This window comes from Ranitomeya imitator, chromosome 5, assembly GCF_032444005.1.
Source record: "Ranitomeya imitator isolate aRanImi1 chromosome 5, aRanImi1.pri, whole genome shotgun sequence".
Lineage (NCBI taxonomy): Eukaryota > Metazoa > Chordata > Amphibia > Anura > Dendrobatidae > Ranitomeya > Ranitomeya imitator.
The window spans coordinates 487,983,617-488,002,837 of record NC_091286.1 but is presented as its reverse complement, the minus strand read 5'-3'; the positions used below and the strand labels follow the sequence as shown (position 1 = coordinate 488,002,837).

Here is a 19,221-nt window from a genome sequence, read left to right as displayed (position 1 = left end):
ATCAGCCCTTCCGTGGTGTAGAGAGAGGGTTTGTTACACTCCAAGGTGTTCCCCAGGTTGCCTTTCCTGAGCTTCGATCTTCCGGCTCTCGTTTAGTAGTTGTTGGAAACTACGCTGCATTGGGCCTACAAATTGGGTATGGGGTGTAGAGAGATGGTGTGTTCCACTCCAAGGTGTTCCCCAGGTTGCCTTTCCGGAGCTTCGATCTTCCGGCTCTCGTTTAGTAGTTGTTGGAAACTACGCTGCATTAGGCCTACAAATTGGGTATGGGGTGTAGAGAGATGGTGTGTTCCACTGTAGAGAGATGGTGTGTTCCACTCCAAGGTGTTCCCCAGGTTTCCTCTCCATTGCTTCGATCTTCCGGCTCTCGTTTAGTAGTTGTTGGAAACTACGCTGCATTAGGCCTACAAATTGGGTATGGGGTGTAGAGAGATGGTGTGTTACACTCCAAGGTGTTCCCCAGGTTTCCTCTCCATTGCTTCGATCTTCCGGCTCTCGTTTAGTAGTTGTTGGAAACTACGCTGCATTGGGCCTACAAATTGGGTATGGGGTGTAGAGAGATGGTGTGTTACACTCCAAGGTGTTCCCCAGGTTTCCTCTCCATTGCTTCGATCTTCCGGCTCTCGTTTAGTAGTTGTTGGAAACTACGCTGCATTGGGCCTACAAATTGGGTATGGGGTGTAGAGAGATGGTGTGTTCCACTCCAAGGTGTTCTCCAGGTTGCCTTTCCTGAGCTTCGATCTTCCGGCTCTCGTTTAGTAGTTGTTGGAAACTACGCTGCATTAGGCCTACAAATTGGGTATGGGGTGTAGAGAGATGGTGTGTTACACTCCAAGGTGTTCCCCAGGTTTCCTCTCCATTGCTTCGATCTTCCGGCTCTCGTTTAGTAGTTGTTGGAAACTACGCTGCATTAGGCCTACAAATTGGGTATGGGGTGTAGAGAGATGGTGTGTTCCACTGTAGAGAGATGGTGTGTTCCACTCCAAGGTGTTCCCCAGGTTTCCTCGCCAATGCTTCGATCATCATGCTCTCGTTTAGTAGTTGTTGGAAACTACGCTGCATTAGGCCTACAAATTGGGTATGGGGTGTAGAGAGATGGTGTGTTCCACTCCAAGGTGTTCTCCAGGTTGCCTTTCCTGAACTTCTATCTTCAGGCTCTCATTAAATTGTGGTTAAACGGAACAACTGCATTTGGCGTACTAGTTGGTTTGGGGCCTACTATCGGTGTCTGCCGCTGCTTGCTGTTCTCCTGGTTTCCTGTCCTGAAATTCCGTTTTCAGGCGCTCGTTAAGTAGTTGTTAATGTTAGACTGCATTTGGCCTACTAGTTGGGTTGGGGCCTACTATCGGTGTCTGCCACTCCTTGCTGTTCTCCTCCACTGAACAAAGCTGTGCCGCCTGTTTACTACTGTTGCCAATTTTGAACTGCATTTCGACTACTTACTGATTTGGGCCTACTCTCTGTGTCAGCCTCTCATTCCAGTTGTCCTCCACTGCAATGCCCCCTGATTAGTCCTGTGTTACCAATTTTGAACTGCATTTAGCCCACTTTATTCTTTGGGCCTATATCTGTGTTTCCTCCTCATCCTGCCCATTGCCCAGCCAGTGATAGATGAGTCTGCTGGTACATTGACCCATAACGCAACATTTCCCGTGCACGCTACACTGCAAGATTGTGACCCTGCTGAAAGTCAGGTCCCCCTTCCCGCATACCATACCACCTTACACGGGGACAAACAGGAAGGTGCAGATGAAAGTGCAGGTTCCTTCATCAGGTGGGGGGAGGAATACTAGTTGGCAACGTCACTGGCACAGGGCCTCTCATGGTACGCAAAAGTGTTGCTGCCGGTGGGAGGCGCCCCCGCCGTGCAAACACACCGCTGTACTTTGAGGGGCCCTGTGCCAGTGCCAATGCCAACGAGTGGGCCCCCCCTGCTTGCTCAGGTTCACAGCACTTGCAAAGTTGAAATACTTACCTCTCCCTGCTCCACTGCCGTGACGTGGTCCAGATTTCCTGGGCCCACTAATTACTTGAACCAGCCCTACCCACCACAACTTTAGCCAAATGACCCCCAATTTCAAATGCCTTCCAATTATTATAAGGTAAATTACGCTTGACAAGCTTCATTAAGAAGAATGGATGGTTTTGACATTAAAATGGGCACTCTAGGTGTTTTCCTGGCCCCCACTCACTGCCGACTATGCTGCCCCATTGACTTGCATTGGGTTTCGTGTTTCGGTCGATCCCGACTTTACGTCATAATCGGCCGATTTCACTCGACCCGACTTTTGAGATAGTCGGGTTTCGCGAAACCCGGCTCGACTCTAAAAAGGTCAAGGTCGCTCAACTCTAGTGTTGACCCTTCTTCTTCAAGACCTCTGCAATTCTCCCTGGAATCAACTTCTGGACCAAATCCTGACTGATAGCGGTCCATTCTTGCATAATCAATGCTTGCATTTTGCCAGAATTTGTTGGTTTTTGTTTGTCCACCCGTCTCTTGATGATTGACCACAAGTTCTCAATGGGATTAAGATCTGGGGAGTTTCCAGGCCATGGACCCAAAATCTCTATGTTTTGTTCCATGAGCCATTTAGTTATCACCTTTGCTTTATGGCAAGTTGCTCCATCATGCTGGAAAAAGGCATTGTTGGGTGCCAAACTGCTCTTGGACGGTTGGGAGAAGTTGCTCTTGGAGGACATTCTGGTACCATTCTTTATTTATGGCTGTGTTTTTAGGCAAGACTGTGAGTGAGCCAATTCCCTTGGCTGAGAAGCAACCCCACACATGAATGGTTTCAGGATGCTTTACAGTTGGCAAGAGACAAGACTGGTGGTAGCGCTCACCTCTTCTTCTCCGAATAAGCTGTTTTCCAGATGTCCCAAACAATCAAAAAGGGGATTCATCAGAGAAAATGACTTTGCCCCAGTCCTCAGCAGTCCACTCCCTGTACCTTTTGCAGAATATCAGTCGGTCCCTGATGTTTTTTCTGGAGAGAAGTGGCTTCTTTGCTGCCCTCCTTGAAACCAGGCCTTGCTCAAAGAGTCTCTGCCTCACAGTGCATGTAGAAGCACTCACACCAGCCTGATGCCATTCCTGAGCAAGCTCGGCACTGCTGGTAGTCCGATCCCGCAGCTGAAACAGTTTTAAGATACGGTCCTGACGCTTGCTGGTTTTTCTTGAGCGCCCTGGAGCCTTTTTGACAACAATGGAAGCTCTCTCTTGAAGTTCTTGATGATGCGATAGATTGTTGACTGAGGTGCAATCATTGCGATACTATTCCCTGTTAGGCCATTTTTGTGCAGTGCAATGATGGCTGCACGTGTTTCTTTAGAGATAACCATGGTTAACTGAAGAGAAACAATGATACCAAGTACCAACCTCCTTTTAAAGTGTCCAGTGATGTCATTCTTACTAAATCATGACTGATTGATCGCCAGCCCTGTCCTCATCAACACCCACACCTGTGTTAATGGATCAATCACTAAAACTATGTTAGCTGCTCCTTTTAAGGCAGGACTGCAATGATGTTGAAATGTATTTTGGGGGTTAAAGTTCATTTTCTGGGCAAATATTGACTTTGCGAGTACAGTAATTGCTGTTAAGCTGATCACTCTGACATTCAGGAGTATATGCAAATTGCCATTAGAAAAAATGAACCAGTTGACTTTGGAAAAATTAATATTTGTCTCATTCTCAAAATTTTGGGCCATGACTTGTACTATAGAGATGGACCCTGTTAAAGTCAAGGCCATTTACGATTGGACTCAGCCGACATCTGTGAAGAGCCTGCAAAAGTTCCTGGGCTTTGCTCATTTTTATCGGCGCTTCATTGCTAATTTTTCTACTGTTGCTAAACCGTTGACTGATTTGACCAAGAAGGGTGCTGATGTGGTCAATTGGTCTTCTGCGGCTGTAGAGGCTTTTCAGGAGTTGAAGCCTCGTTTTTCTTCTGCCCCTGTGTTGTGCCAGCCAGATGTTTCGCTTCCGTTTCAGGTTGAGGTTGATGCTTCTGAGATTGGAGCAGGGGCTGTTTTGTCGCAAAGAAGTTCTGAGGGTTCGGTGATGAAGCCATGTGCTTTCTTTTCTAGAAAGTTTTCGCCTGCTGAGCGTAACTATGATGTTGGTAATCGTGAATTGTTGGCCATGAAGTGGGCATTCGAGGAGTGGCGTCATTGGCTGGAAGGAGCCAAGCATCGCGTGGTAGTCTTGACAGATCACAAGAATTTGACTCATCTTGTGTCTGCCAAACGGATGAATCCGAGACAGGCTCGATGGTCATTATTTTTCTCCTGTTTTGATTTTGTGGTTTCGTACCTTCCGGGCTCTAAGAATGTGAAGGCTGATGCCCTGTCAAGGAGTTTTGTGCCTGACTCTCCGGGTGTTCCTGAGCTGGCGGGTATTCTCAAAGAGGGGGTAATTTTGTCTGCCATCTCCCCTGATTTGCGGCGGGTGCTGCAAAAATTTCAGGCTGATAGACCTGACCGTTGCCCAGCGGAGAAACTGTTTGTCCCTGATAGATGGACTAGTAGAGTTATCTCTGAGATTCATTGTTCAGTGTTGGCTGGGCATCCTGGAATCTTTGGTACCAGAGATTTGGTGGCTAGATCCTTCTGGTGGCCGTCTTTGTCGCGGGATGTGCGTTCTTTTGTGCAGTCCTGTGGGACTTGTGCTCGGGCTAAGCCCTGCTGTTCTCGTGCCAGTGGGTTGCTTTTGCCCTTGCCGGTCCCGAAGAGGCCCTGGACGCATATTTCTATGGATTTTATTTCGGATCTCCCCGTCTCTCAAAAGATGTCGGTCATTTGGGTGGTTTGTGATCGCTTTTCTAAGATAGCCCATATGGTACCTTTGTCTAAATTGCCTTCCTCCTCTGATTTGGTGCCATTATTTTTCCAGCATGTGGTTCGTTTACATGGTATCCCTGAGAACATTGTTTCTGACAGAGGTTCCCAGTTTGTTTCAAGGTTTTGGCGATCCTTTTGTGCTAAGATGGGCATTGATTTGTCTTTTTCTTCGGCTTTCCATCCTCAGACAAATGGCCAAACCGAACGAACTAATCAGACTTTGGAAACATATCTGAGATGCTTTGTTTCTGCTGATCAGGATGATTGGGTGTCCTTTTTGCCGTTGGCTGAGTTCGCCCTTAATAATCGGGCCAGCTCGGCTACTTTGGTTTCGCCGTTTTTCTGCAATTCTGGTTTCCATCCTCGTTTCTCTTCAGGGCAGGTTGAGTCTTCAGACTGTCCTGGTGTAGATACTGTGGTGGATAGGTTGCAGCAGATTTGGACTCATGTGGTGGACAATTTGACATTGTCCCAGGAGAAGGCTCAACGTTTCGCTAACCGCCGGCGCTGTGTGGGTCCCCGACTTCGTGTTGGGGATTTGGTTTGGTTGTCGTCTCGTTATGTTCCTATGAAGGTTTCCTCTCCTAAGTTTAAGCCTCGTTTCATTGGTCTGTATAAAATTTCTGAGGTTATCAATCCTGTGTCATTTCGTTTGGCCCTTCCTGCTTCTTTTGCCATTCATAATGTGTTCCATAGGTCGTTATTGCGGAGATACGTGGCGCCTGTGGTTCCATCCGTTGATCCTCCTGCCCCGGTGTTAGTTGAGGGGGAGTTGGAGTATGTGGTGGAGAAGATTTTGGATTCTCGTGTTTCGAGACGGAAACTCCAGTACGTGGTCAAGTGGAAGTGTTATGGTCAGGAAGATAATTCCTGGGTTTTTGCCTCTGATGTTCATGCTGCCGATCTGGTTTGTGCCTTTCATTTGGCTCATCCTGGTCGGCCTGGGGGCTCTGGTGAGGGTTCGGTGACCCCTCCTCAAGAGGGGGGTACTGTTGTGAATTCTGTTGTCGGGCTCCCTCCTGTGGTCATGAATGGTACTTCGGCTGGTTCTGTCCATGGACTTCCTCTGGTGGGTCTTTCTGAGTTTCACAGGTGACGAGGTTAATTCGTTAGCTGCTGCTCTATTTAACTCCACTTAGATCTTTGCTCCATGCCACCTGTCAATGTTCCAGTATTGGTCTGTTCACTCCTGGATCGTTCTTGTGACCTGTCTTCCCATCAGAAGCTAAGTTCCAGCTTGTATTTCTTTGGTTTGCTATTTTTTCTGTTCAGCTTGCTATTTAATTTGCTGTCTTGCTTGCTGGAAGCTCTGGGACGCAGAGGGAGCGCCTCCGCACCGTGAGTCGGTGCGGAGGGTCTTTTGGCGCCCTCTGCGTGGTCTTTTTGTAGGTTTTTGTGCTGACCGCAAAGTAACCTTTCCTATCCTCGGTCTGTTCAGTAAGTCGGGCCTCACTTTGCTAAATCTATTTCATCTCTGTGTTTGTATTTTCATCTTTACTCACAGTCATTATATGTGGGGGGCTGCCTTTTCCTTTGGGGAATTTCTCTGAGGCAAGGTAGGCTTTATTTTTCTATCTTCAGGGCTAGCTAGTTTCTTAGGCTGTGCCGAGTTGCATAGGGAGCGTTAGGCGCAATCCACGGCTATTTCTAGTGTGTTTGATAGGTTTAGGGATTGCGGTCAGCAGAGTTCCCACATCCCAGAGCTCGTCCTTATTATCAGTAACTATCAGGTCATTCCGTGTGCTTTTAACCACCAGGTCCATTATTGTCCTGACCACCAGGTCATAACAGGCAGGGGCCGTTTTGTCTCAGAGGAATTCTGATGGTTCCTTGATGAAACCGTGTGCCTTCTTTTCTCGGAAGTTTTCGCCTGCGGAACGCAATTATGATGTCGGCAATCGGGAGTTGTTGGCTATGAAGTGGGCATTTGAGGAGTGGCGACATTGGCTTGAGGGGGCCAAGCACCGTATTGTGGTCCTGACCGATCATAAGAATCTGATTTACCTCGAGTCTGCCAAACGGCTGAATCCTAGACAGGCTCGATGGTCCCTGTTTTTCTCCCGTTGTGATTTTGTGGTCCCGTACATTCCTGGTACTAAGAATGTTAAGGCGGATGCCCTCTCTAGGAGTTTTTTTCCTGATTCCGCTGGGGTTCTTGAGCCGGTCGGCATTTTGAAGGAAGGGGTGATTCTTTCTGCCATCTCCCCTGATTTGCGACGGGTTCTTCAGGAATTTCAGGCTGATAAGCCTGACCGCTGTCCTGTGGGGAAACTGTTTGTTCCTGATAGATGGACTAGTAAAGTGATTTCTGAGGTTCATTGTTCTGTGTTGGCTGGCCATCCTGGGATTTTTGGTACCAGAGATTTGGTTAGTAGGTCCTTTTGGTGGCCTTCTTTGTCACGGGATGTGCGTTCTTTTGTGCAGTCCTGTGGGATTTGTGCGCGGGCTAAGCCTTCCTGTTCCCATGCTAGTGGGTTGCTTTTGCCATTGCCGGTCCCTGAGAGACCTTGGACGCATATTTCTATGGATTTTATTTCCGATCTTCCTGTTTCCCAAAGAATGTCGGTTATCTGGGTTGTCTGTGACCGATTTTCTAAGATGGTTCATTTGGTGCCTTTGCCTAAATTGCCTTCTTCTTCTGATTTGGTTCCGTTGTTTTTTCAGCATGTGGTGCGTTTGTATTCCGGAGAATATTGTGTCCAACAGAGGTTCCCAGTTTGTTTCCAGGTTTTGGCGGGCCTTTTGTGCCAAGCTGGGCATTGATTTGTCTTTTTCCTCTGCATTTCATCCTCAGACAAATGGCCAGACTGAGCGAACTAATCAGACCTTGGAGACCTATTTGAGATGCTTTGTGTCTGCTGATCAGGATGATTGGGTGGCTTTTTTGCCATTGGCCGAGTTTGCCCTTAACCCCTTTCTGACATCGGACGTACTATCCCGTCCATGTGGGGTGGGTCCCTATGACCATGGACGGGATAGTACGTCCAGCGCGATCGGCGGCGCTCACGGGGGGAGCGCCGCCGATCGCGGCCGGGTGTCAGCTGCCTATCGCAGCTGACATCCGGCACTATGTGCCAGGAGCGGTCACGGACCGCCCCCGGCACATTAACCCCTGGCACACCGCGATTAAAGATGATCGCGATGTGCCGGCGGTGCAGGGAAGCACCGCGCAGGGAGGGGGCTCCCTGCGGGCTTCCCTGAGCCCCCCACAGCAACGTGATGTGATCGCGTTGCTGCGAGGGTCTCACCTCCCTCCCTCCCTGCTCGAGCCCCGGATCCAAGATGGCCGCGGATCTGGGTCCTGCAGGGAGGGAGGTGGCTTCACAGAGCCTGCTCAGAGCAGGCACTGTGAAGCCTGCAGTGCTGTAAGTAGATCGGTGATCTGACAGAGTGCTGTGCAAACTGTCAGATCACTGATCTGTGATGTCCCCCCCTGGGACAAAGTAAAAAAGTAAAAAAAAAAAATTTCAAACGTGTAAAAAAAAAATAAAAAAAAATATTCCAAAATAATGAAAAAAAAAAAAAATATTATTCCCATAAATACATTTCTTTATCTAAATAAAAAAAACAAAACAATAAAAGTACACATATTTAGTATCGCCGCGTCCGTAACGGCCCGACCTATAAAACTGGCCCACTAGTTAACCCCTTCAGTAAACACCGTAAGAAAAAAAAAATAAAACGAGGCAAAAAACAACGCTTTATTATCATACCGCCGAACAAAAAGTGGAATAACACGCGATCAAAAAGACAGATATAAATAACCATGGTACCGCTGAAAACGTCATCTTGTCCCGCAAAAAACGAGCCACCATACAGCATCATCAGCAAAAAAATAAAAAAGTTATAGTCCTGAGAATAAAGCGATGCCAAAATAATTATTTTTTCTATAAAATAGTTTTTATCGTATAAAAGCGCCAAAACATAAAAAAATGATATAAATGAGGTGTCGCTGTAATCGTACTGACCCGAAGAATAAAACTGCTTTATTAATTTTACCAAACGCGGAACGGTATAAACGCCTCCCCCAAAAGAAATTCATGAATAGCTGGTTTTTGGTCATTCTGCCTCACAAAAATTGGAATAAAAAGCGATCAAAAAATGTCACGTGCCCGAAAATGTTACCAATAAAAACGTCAACTCGTCCCGCAAAAAACAAGACCTCACATGACTCTGTGGACCAAAATATAGAAAAATTATAGCTCTCAAAATGTGGTAACGCAAAAAATATTTTTTGCAATAAAAAGCGTCTTTCAGTGTGTGACGGCTGCCAATCATAAAAATCCGCTAAAAAACCCGCTATAAAAGTAAATCAAACCCCCCTTCATCACCCCCTTAGTTAGGGAAAAATTAAAAAAATGTATTTATTTCCATTTTCCCATTAGGGCTAGGGTTAGAGTTAGGGCTAGGGTTAGGGCTAGGGTTAGGGCTAGGGTTAGGGCTAGGGCTAGGGCTAGGGTTAGGGTTAGGGCTAGGGCTAGGGTTAGGGTTAGGGCTAGGGCTAGGGTTAGGGCTAGGGTTAGGGTTAGGGTTAGGGTTAGGGCTAGTGTTAGGGCTAGGGTTAGGGTTAGGGTTAGGGCTAAGGTTAGGGCTAGGGTTAGGGTTAGGGTTAGGGCTAGGGTTAGGGCTAGGGTTAGGGTTAGGGCTAGGGTTAGGGCTAGGGTTAGGGCTAGGGCTACAGTTTGGGTTGGGGCTAAAGTTACAGTTAGGGTTTAGACTACATTTACGGTTGGGAATAGGGTTGGGATTAGGGTTAAGGGTGTGTCTGGGTTAGAGGTGTGGTTAGGGTTACTGTTGGGATTAGGGTTAGGGATGTGTTTGGATTAGGGTTTCAGTTATAATTGTGGGGTTTCCACTGTTTAGGCACATCAGGGGCTCTCCAAACGTGACATGGCGTCCGATCTCAATTCCAGCCAATTCTGCGTTGAAAAAGTAAAACAGTGCTTCTTCCCTTCCGAGCTCTCCCGTGTGCCCAAACAGGGGTTTACCCCAACATATGGGGTATCAGCCTATTCAGGACAAATAGGACAACAACTTTTGGGGTCCAATTTCTCCAGTTACCCTTGGGAAAATACAAAACTCGGGGCTAAAACATATTTTTTGTGGGAAAAAAAAAGATTTTTTATTTTCATGGCTCTGCGTTATAAACTGTAGTGAAACACTTGGGGGTTCAAAGTTCTCACAACACATCTACATTAGTTCCCTGGGGGGTCTAGTTTCCAATATGGGGTCACTTGTGGGGGGTTTCTACTGTTTAGGTACATTAGGGGTTCTGCAAACGCAATGTGACGTCTGCAGACCATTCCATCTAAGTCTGCATTCCAAATGGCGCTCCTTCCCTTCCGAGCTCTGCCATGCGCTCAAACGGTGGTTTCCCCCAACATACGGGGTATCAGCGTACTCAGGACAAATTGGACAACAACTTTTGGGGTCAAATTTCTCCTCTTACCCTCGGGAAAATACAAAACTGGGGGCTAAAAAATAATTTTGGGGGGAAAGATTTTTTTTTTAATTTTCACGGCTCTGCGTTACAAACTGTAGTGAAACACTTGGGGGTTCAAAGCTATCACAACACATCTAAATGAGTTCCTTAGGGGGTCTAGTTTCCAAAATGGTGTCACTTGTGGGAGGTTTCTACTGTTTAGGTACATTAGGGGCTCTGCAAATGCAATGTGACACCTGCAGACCATTCCATCTAAGTCCTCATTCCAAATGGAGCTCCTTCCCTTCCGAGCCCTCCCATGCGCCCAAACAGTGGTTCCCCACCACATATGGGGTATCAGCGCACTCAGGACAAATTGGACAACAAATTGTGCGGTCGAATTTCTCCTGTTACCCTCGGGAAAATACAAAACTGGGGGCTAAAAAATAATTTGTGTGGGAAAAAATTTTTGTTTTATTTTTACGGCTCTCCATTATAAACTTCTGTGAAGCCCTTGGTGGGTCAAAGCGCTCAGCACACATCTAGATAAGTTCCTAAGGGGGTCTACTTTCCAAAATGGTGTCACTTGTGGGGGGTTTCTACTGTTTAGGTACATTAGGGTCTCTGCAAATGCAATGTGACACCTGCAGACCATTCCATCTAAGTCTGCATTCAAATGGCACTCCTTCCCTTCTAAGCCCTCCCATGTGCCCAAACAGTGGTTCCCCCCACATATGGTGTATCATCGCACTCAGGACAAATTGGGCAACAAATTTTGGGGTCCAATTTCTCCTGTTACCCTCAGGAAAATACAAAACTGGGGGCTAAAAAAAAAATTTTTGTGGGAAAAAAATTTTGTTTTATTTTTACGGCTCTGCATTATAAACTTCTGTCAAGCACTTGGTGGGTCAAAGTGCTCACCACACCTCTAGATAAGTTCCTTAGGGGTCTACTTTCCAAAATGGTGTCATTTGTGGGGGGTTTCAATGTTTAGGCACATCAGTGGCTCTTCAAACGCAACATGGCGTCCCATCTCAATTCCTGTCAATTTTGCATTGAAAAGTCAAACGGCGCTCCTTCCCTTCCGAGCTCTCCCATCCGCCCAAACAGTGGTTTACCCCCACATATGGGGTATCAGCGTACTCAGGACAAATTGTACAACAACTTTTGGTGTCCAATTTCTTCTCTTACCCTTGGCAAAATAAAAAATTGGGGGCGAAAAGATAATTTTTGTGAAAAAATATGATTTTTTATTTTTACGGTTCTACATTATAAACTTCTGTGAAGCACTTGGTGGGTCAAAGTGCTCACCACACCTCTAGATAAGTTCCTTAGGGGGTCTACTTTCCAAAATGGTGTCACTTGTGGGGGGTTTCAATGTTTAGGCACATCAGTGGCTCTTCAAACGCAACATGGCGTCCCATCTCAATTCCTGTCAATTTTGCATTGAAAAGTCAAACGGCGCTCCTTCCCTTCCGAGCTCTCCCATCCGCCCAAACAGTGGTTTACCCCCACATATGGGCTATCAGCGTACTCAGGACAAATTGTACAACAACTTTTGGGGTCCAATTTCTTCTCTTACCCTTGGGAAAATAAAAAATTGGGGGCGAAAAGATAATTTTTGTGAAAAAATATGATTTTTTATTTTTACGGTTCTACATTATAAACTTCTGTGAAGCACTTGGTGGGTCAAAGTGCTCACCACACCTCTAGATAAGTTCCTTAGGGGGTCTACTTTCCAAAATGGTGTCACTTGTGGGGGGTTTCAATGTTTAGCCACATCAGGGGCTCTCCAAACGAAACATGGCGTCCCATCTCAATTCCAGTCAATTTTGCATTGAAAAGTCAAATGGCACTCCTTCGCTTCCGAGCTCTGCCATGCGCCCAAACAGTGGTTTACCCCCACATGTGGGGTATTGGCATACTCAGGACAAATTGTACAACAATGTTTGGGGTCCATTTTCTCCTGTTACCCTTGGCAAAATAAAACAAATTGGAGCTGAATTACATTTTTTGTAAAAAAAAGTTAAATGTTCATTTTTATTTAAACATTCAAAAAATTCCTGTGAAGCACCAGAAGGGTTAATAAACTTCTTGAATATGGGTTTGAGCACCTTGAGGGGTGTAGTTTTTAGAATGGTGTCACACTTGGGTATTTTCTATCATATAGACCCCTCAAAATGACTTCAAATGAGATGTGGTCCCTAAAATAAAATGGTGTTGTAGAAATGAGAAATTGCTGGTCAACTTTTAACCCTTATAACTCCCTAACAAAAAAAAATTTTGGTTCCAAAATTGTGCTGATGTAAAGTAGACATGTGGGAAATGTTACTTATTAAGTATTTTGTGTGACATATCTCTGTGATTTAATTGCATAAAAATTCAAAGTTGGAAAATTGCGAAATTTTCATAATTTTCGCCAAATTTCCGTTTTTTTCACAAATAAACGCAGGTACTATCAAAGAATTTTTACCATTGTCATGAAGTACAATATGTCTCAAGAAAACAATGTCAGAATCACCAGGATCCATTGAAGCGTTCCAGAGTTATAACCTCATAAAGGGACAGTGGTCAGAATTGTAAAAATTGGCCCGGTCATTAACGTGCAAACCACCCTTGGGGGTAAAGGGGTTAATAATCGGGCTAGTTCGGCTACTTTGGTTTCGCCTTTTTTTTGTAATTTTGGTTTTCATACTCGTTTTTCTTCTGGGCAGGTTGAGCCTTCTGACCTTCCTTGGTGTGGATTCTGTGGTCGACAGGTTGCAGCAGATTTGGGCTTGTGTGGTGGACAATTTGGTGCTGTCTCAGGAGGAGGCTCAGCGTTTTGCTAACCGTCATCGGTGTGTTGGTTCCTGGCTTCGGGTTGGTGATCTGGTTTGGTTATCTTCCCGTCATGTTCCTATGAAGGTTTCTTCCCCTAAGTTTAAGCCTCGATTTATTGGTCCTTATAAGATTTCTGAGATTATTAATCCAGTGTCCTTTCGCCTGGCGCTTCCGGCCTCTTTTGCTATTCATAATGTCTTCCATAGATCTTTGTTGCGGAAATATGTGGAGCCCGTTGTTCCCTCTGTTGATCCTCCGGCCCCTGTATTGGTCGATGGGGAGTTGGAATATGTTGTTGAGAAGATTTTGGATTCCTGTTTTTCGAGGCGGAAGCTTCAGTACCTTGTCAAGTGGAAGGGTTATGGCCAGGAGGATAATTCTTGGGTTTCTGCTTTTGATGTCCATGCCGTTGATTTGGTTCGTGCCTTTCATCGGGCTCATCCTGATCGGCCTGAGGGCTCTGGTGAGGGTTCGGTGACCCCTCCTCAAGGGGGGGTACTGTTGTGAATTCAGCTTTTGGGCTCCCTCCGGTGGTTGTAGAGGGTAATGCAGTTGTGCCTGGACTGCAGGAGTGGACAGGTGTATCTACTAATTGCAAAACTGACTGGGGTATATAGCTTTGCAGGATCCTTTAGTCAGTGCCAGTTGTCCATTGTTCTGGAAGGATTCACTTCCCTGCTGGTCTCTCCAGTTTGCTGTGCTTTTCTACAAAGATAAGTCCTGGCTTTGTTTTTGCTGTCCACCTGCAGTGGACCTTATAGTTCTGTGCTGTTTCATGTTTTTGTCTTGCCCAGCTTTGTCTGTGAAGGATTTTTTTGCAGCCTTGTTATCTCTCTGGAAATGCAGATATACCCCCCCATGTCTTTAGTCAGATGTGGTGATCCGTATTTTCTGCGGTGGATATTTTCTAGTGTTTTTATACTGACCACATAGTACTCTGTTCTGTTCTTTCTTTTTAGCTAGTATGGCCTCCTATGCTAAAATCTGATTTCATATCTGCATATGTTATTTCCACTCTCCTCTCACAGTCAATATTTGTGGGGGGCTATCTATCCTTTGGTGATTTCCTCTGAGGCAAGATAGGTTTCCTGTTTCTGTCTTTAGGGGTAGTTAGATCTTAGGCTGTGCCGAGGGGTCTAGGGAGTGTTAGGTACCCCCACGGCTACTTCTAGTTGCGCTGCTAGGTTCAGGGTTTGCGGTCAGTACAGGGACCACCTTCTCCAGAGTCCGTCTCATGCTGCTCCTAGGCCACCAGATCATAACAGTACAACTGGCCCACAATGAGTTAATTGCATCTCAGAAGAAGGGCGGGAAGATCATAACGCATGTGCTTAAAAACACATGCATTTACATAGACATCAATAGGTTTTTTTGCCGCAAAAAAAGCCGCTAAAATTACTACATGTTGCATTTCTGCAACACAACGCATGCAGAGAAAAGATACATGCGTTGCAAAAACGCGTCAAAACGCATACAAAAAAACACATGCGTTTTTAATGTTTAGTATAGGGAAAAAATTGCATGCGTTTTTTTGCGTTTTTTGTGCAAAAACGCAAAAAAAAAACGCAAATATGAAACCAGCCTTAGAAGATTGTATTACAGCTATGGAAAAGAGATGCAGGCATAGTGTGGAGAACCGCAACTTGGCAGAGGGGGTTAAGTCCCCAACACCTGCTGTCCAGGGTTGCCCACTATTCTAAAATTGATGTAAAGTCGCAAAAAAAAGTTCTCTTTTTCTGCTACCTTTCCATGATTATTTGTGGCTTCAAATCTTAGTATTTATTTTTTTATTTTTTTCCCCTGAGTTTATATTGCGTCTATGCCAAAGGCGGACCTACACAATACAATGACAGATAAACAGGACTGAAATTAGCAGCATCTGCAGCAAAATGACCAAGCGGGCTACCTGTACGACTGTGACACAGAAGAAACATGCCGGATGGTAAATGCTCAGGTCAGTAATAAAAATAAATGTTGAAATTCCACCCAAAAAAAGTTAATTAAAGGAAACCTGTCACCTGAATTTGGCGGGACCGGTTTTTGGTCATATGAGGACATAGAATGAACTTCAATCCAATATTGTGGCCAGCATGCAGTCAACGGGTAAGGAAAGGGTGAATCAAACACCCAAAAACTCCGCCCATATGACCGAAAACCGGTCCTGCCAAATTCAGGTGACAGGTTACCTTTAACACAAAATAAATAAATAAAAAAGCAGAAAAAAATAAATGTAAAAAACATGCTGCCAATCTAGTCTAATTACAATTGCTAGCTTTGATACCGTGAAAAAAAGAAGCATGTCCAATATGTGAAAATTATTTTTTATGGAATGGGGAACAAACTTTAAAATGTATTTCAGTGGTCCTTTGTGGTTATTTATTTTTAATTATTATTCACATTGAGTCTATTCTCTCATCTTTTACTGGGGGTGTACTCTATCACACAGTATGCATAAAGAATCCAGCTCCAATTTCTAATAAAATACGGTACATACATATTAAAATATAAAAATGTATAATAAAAATAATAATTAAACCCACATACTAAAACCACATATTAAAACTCCAAAATGTACAGAAGCCTATACAGTTGTCTAAGACTATGGCTAAGGACATCTGTCACAAATGCATAAGCCAGTATCATGGGTTGTAACCTTTGTGGCAACGTTCACACAGTCAGTATTTGGTCAGCATTTTACATCAGCATTGATAAACCAAAATCAGGAGTGGAACAATCAGAGGAAAGGAATTATAGAAACACGTTCACCACTTCTGTATTTATCACCCAATCCTGGTTTTGGTTTACAAATACTGATGTAAAATACTGACCAAATACTGATAGTGTGACAGCAGCCTAATGGTTACTAGTGATGGGCGAATATACTCGTTACTCAAGATTTCCCTAGCACGCTCAGGGGTCCTCCGAGTATTTTTTAGTGCTCGGAGATTTAGTTTTTATTGCCGAAGCTGAATGATTTACATCTGTTAGCAAGCATAAGTACATGTGGGGATTCCCTAGCAACCAGGCCACCGCCTTCAAAGTAGCCACCTTTTGCTTTGATGACTGCTTTGCACAGTCACCAGACCTGAACCCAATCGAGATGGTTTGGGGTGAGCTGGACCGCAGAGTGAAAGCAAAAAGGACCAGCAAGTGCTAAGCATCTCTGGGAACTCCTTCAAGATTGTTGGAAGACCATTCCCGATGACTACCTCTTGAAGCTCATCAAAGAGTGTGCAAAGCAGTCATCAAAGCAAAAGGTGGCTACTTTGAAGAACCTAGAATATAAGACATAATTTCAGTTGTTTCACACTTTTTTGTTAAGTATATAATTCCACATGTGTTAATTCATAGTTTTGATGCCTTCAGTGTGAATTTACAATTTTCATAGTCATCAAAATGTAGAAAAATCTTTAACCCCTTACCGGCATCAAACGTACTATACCGTCCGATGCCGGCTCCCCTGCTTTGATGCAGGGCTCCGCGGTGAGCCCGCAACAAAGCCGGGACATGTCAGCTGTTTTGAACAGCTGACATGTGCCCGTAATAGGCGCAGGCAGAATCGCGATCTGCCCGCACCTATTAACTAGTTAAATGCCGCTGTCAAACGCAGACAGCGGCATTTAACTACCGCTTCCGGCCGGGCGGCCGGAAATGACGTCATCGCCGACCCCCGTCACATGATCGGGGGTCGGCGATGCTTGTATATTGTAACCATAGAGGTCCTTGAGACCTCTATGGTTACTGATTGCCCGTCGCTGTGAGCGCCACCCTGTGGTCGGCGCTCACAGCACACGTGCAATTCTGCTACATAGCAGCGATCAGCAGATTGCTGCTATGTAGCAGAGCCGATCGGGTTGTGCCTGCTTCTAGCCTCTCATGGAGGCTATTGAAGCATGGCAAAAGTTAAAAAAAAAAGTTTAAAAATATGTGAAAAAAATAAAAAAAACATAAAAGTTTAAATCACCCCCCTTTCGCCCCAATCAAAATAAATCAATAAAAAAAATATCAAATCTACGCATATTTGGTATCGCCGTGCTCAGAATCGCCCGATCTATCAAATAAAAAAAAGTATTAACCTGATCGCGAAACAGCATAGCGGGAAAAAAACTCGAAACACCAGAATTACGTTTTTTTGGTCGCCGCGACATTGCATTAAAATGCAATAACGGGCGATCAAAAGAATGTATCTGCACCGAAATGCTATCATTAAAAACGTCATCTCGGCACGCAAAAAATAAGCCCTCAACCGACCCCAGATGATGAAAAATGGGGACGCTACGAGTATCGGAAAATGGCGCAATTTTTTTTTTTTTTTTTTAGCAAAGTTTGGAATTTTTTTTCACCACTTAGATAAAAAATAACCTAGTCATGTTTGGTGTCTATGAGCTCGTAATGACCTGGAGAATCATAATGGCAGGTCATTTTTAGCATTTAGTGAACCTAGCAAAAAAGCCAAACAAAAAACCAATGTGGGATTGCACTTTTTTTGCAATTTCACCGCACTTGGAATTTTTTTCCCGTTTTCTAGTACACGACATGCTAAAACCAATGATGTCATTCAAAAGAACAACTCGTCCCGCAAAAAATAAGCCCTCACATGGCCAAATTGACGGAAAAATAAAAAAGTTATGGCTCTGGGAAGGAGGGGAGCGAAAAACGAACACGGAAAAACGAAAAATCCCCCGGTCATGAAGGGGTTAAATGAGAAGGTGTGTCCAAACTTTAGGTCTGTACTGTATATATTTTTTAGATAGATTTTAGAAATTTGCCCTGTTTGTGTTCATAATGTGCAATTACCATACAATGTACTTCGATCACGACGTACCAACATGATAATGACTCTCATTCCCTGTGTTCGGATTCTGTCAAAGATTTCAGGGAGTCGTTGAAAGTTTTTGCCTAATGTGAAGTCCATTTGTCTCTCCATGTAATCAATGTCTGCGTACTGTACATCCTGGAAGAAGATGATGTTACAAATAGTCAGCTTCAAGATAAATCGTAACATGAATTGAGAATAATATATTGCAGTAGGTCATCGTATTAGATACACATGAAATGAAAATGAGTACATGCAGGAAAAAAAAAATCACTATTCTGCATATTGAATAATTAATAATAAAAGGAATAAGTTTACTTTACAATTGTGTTAATAAATCACTGTGAGATGAGTGATATTTATGAAATCTAGTAATATCCCCTGGAAAGGCACATTTACACTTGTGGCATTTAAACAGTGTCTTACATATGGAATCTGAGCGGCCACCATGTCATTATACAGTTCTTCGATTTCACTGTCATTATTATACCCATAGCGACATAACTGGAATCCAAGAGACCAATAAGCCGGCATAACGGGTCGACCAATAAGCTGAAAGTTAATATAGGAAAGCAACATTAGAACATTGCCGCTGGTATTAAAAAATATGACTGTTTTACATATTATTATACTTACTTTCGTATATTGTTGAACAACCATCTCTGGTGTTGGACCCAGTACAATATAAAAGTCTAAAATGCCACCAATTGTGTGATATGTTACAGCTGGGGTGGGCTGCACTGTTACATCTGAAATGAAATAATAAAACTCATTACCATATTACATTAGAAAAAATACATATTAATACACCTCACACAGAGATGTCACATGGAAGTATAATATTTTATTCAGCTGTGAGATATTCAGGAGTATAACATTAGATTGTGAAGAAATCAATCTGTGGTGGATCTGATTCTAATCTTAGTGCAGGGATACTCTATAAATCTACTTTCTCTGACAGACCTTTGCTGTCTCATGCCCACAACGTGACTGGGGACACTTTGTTCACCTGTGTAAGTTGTTTTTCTTCAATTCTTCCATAGATAAAATCCTGGTAATTCATGAGAACCACATAACAAATACACACCCATATCAATCGAGTGGCGCCATGTGACCGATCCATAAAGCAATGTTCGATAATCACGTGAACCAACCATTTACCTATTTTGGTCAGTGTCCTTTTGTAGTACATTGTGCACAAGGACATTCTTATTCCAATGCCACTTAGAAACATAGACAAACCAGTCAGGACCGCCTACTGCTTACATACCTCCCCTTTTTGCCTATTAACATCCACCAAATTTGCCAGGTTTATTTC

General features: G+C 44.3%; 1 protein-coding gene across 2 annotated transcripts in view; it reads right to left on the bottom strand.

Annotated features, from left to right (window-relative positions):
• The window catches only part of SI (sucrase-isomaltase), a 427,600-nt gene that overhangs the window by 127,815 nt on the left and 280,564 nt on the right, over positions 1 to 19,221 (bottom strand). For both annotated transcript variants that reach the window (XM_069727394.1, XM_069727395.1), the window contains 3 exons: positions 18,540 to 18,652; positions 18,330 to 18,455; positions 17,913 to 18,041 (listed from right to left, as the gene is read on the bottom strand). In XM_069727394.1, coding sequence (XP_069583495.1) covers positions 17,913 to 18,041; positions 18,330 to 18,455; positions 18,540 to 18,652 — 368 coding nt within the window. The remainder of the gene's footprint in view (positions 1 to 17,912; positions 18,042 to 18,329; positions 18,456 to 18,539; positions 18,653 to 19,221) is intronic.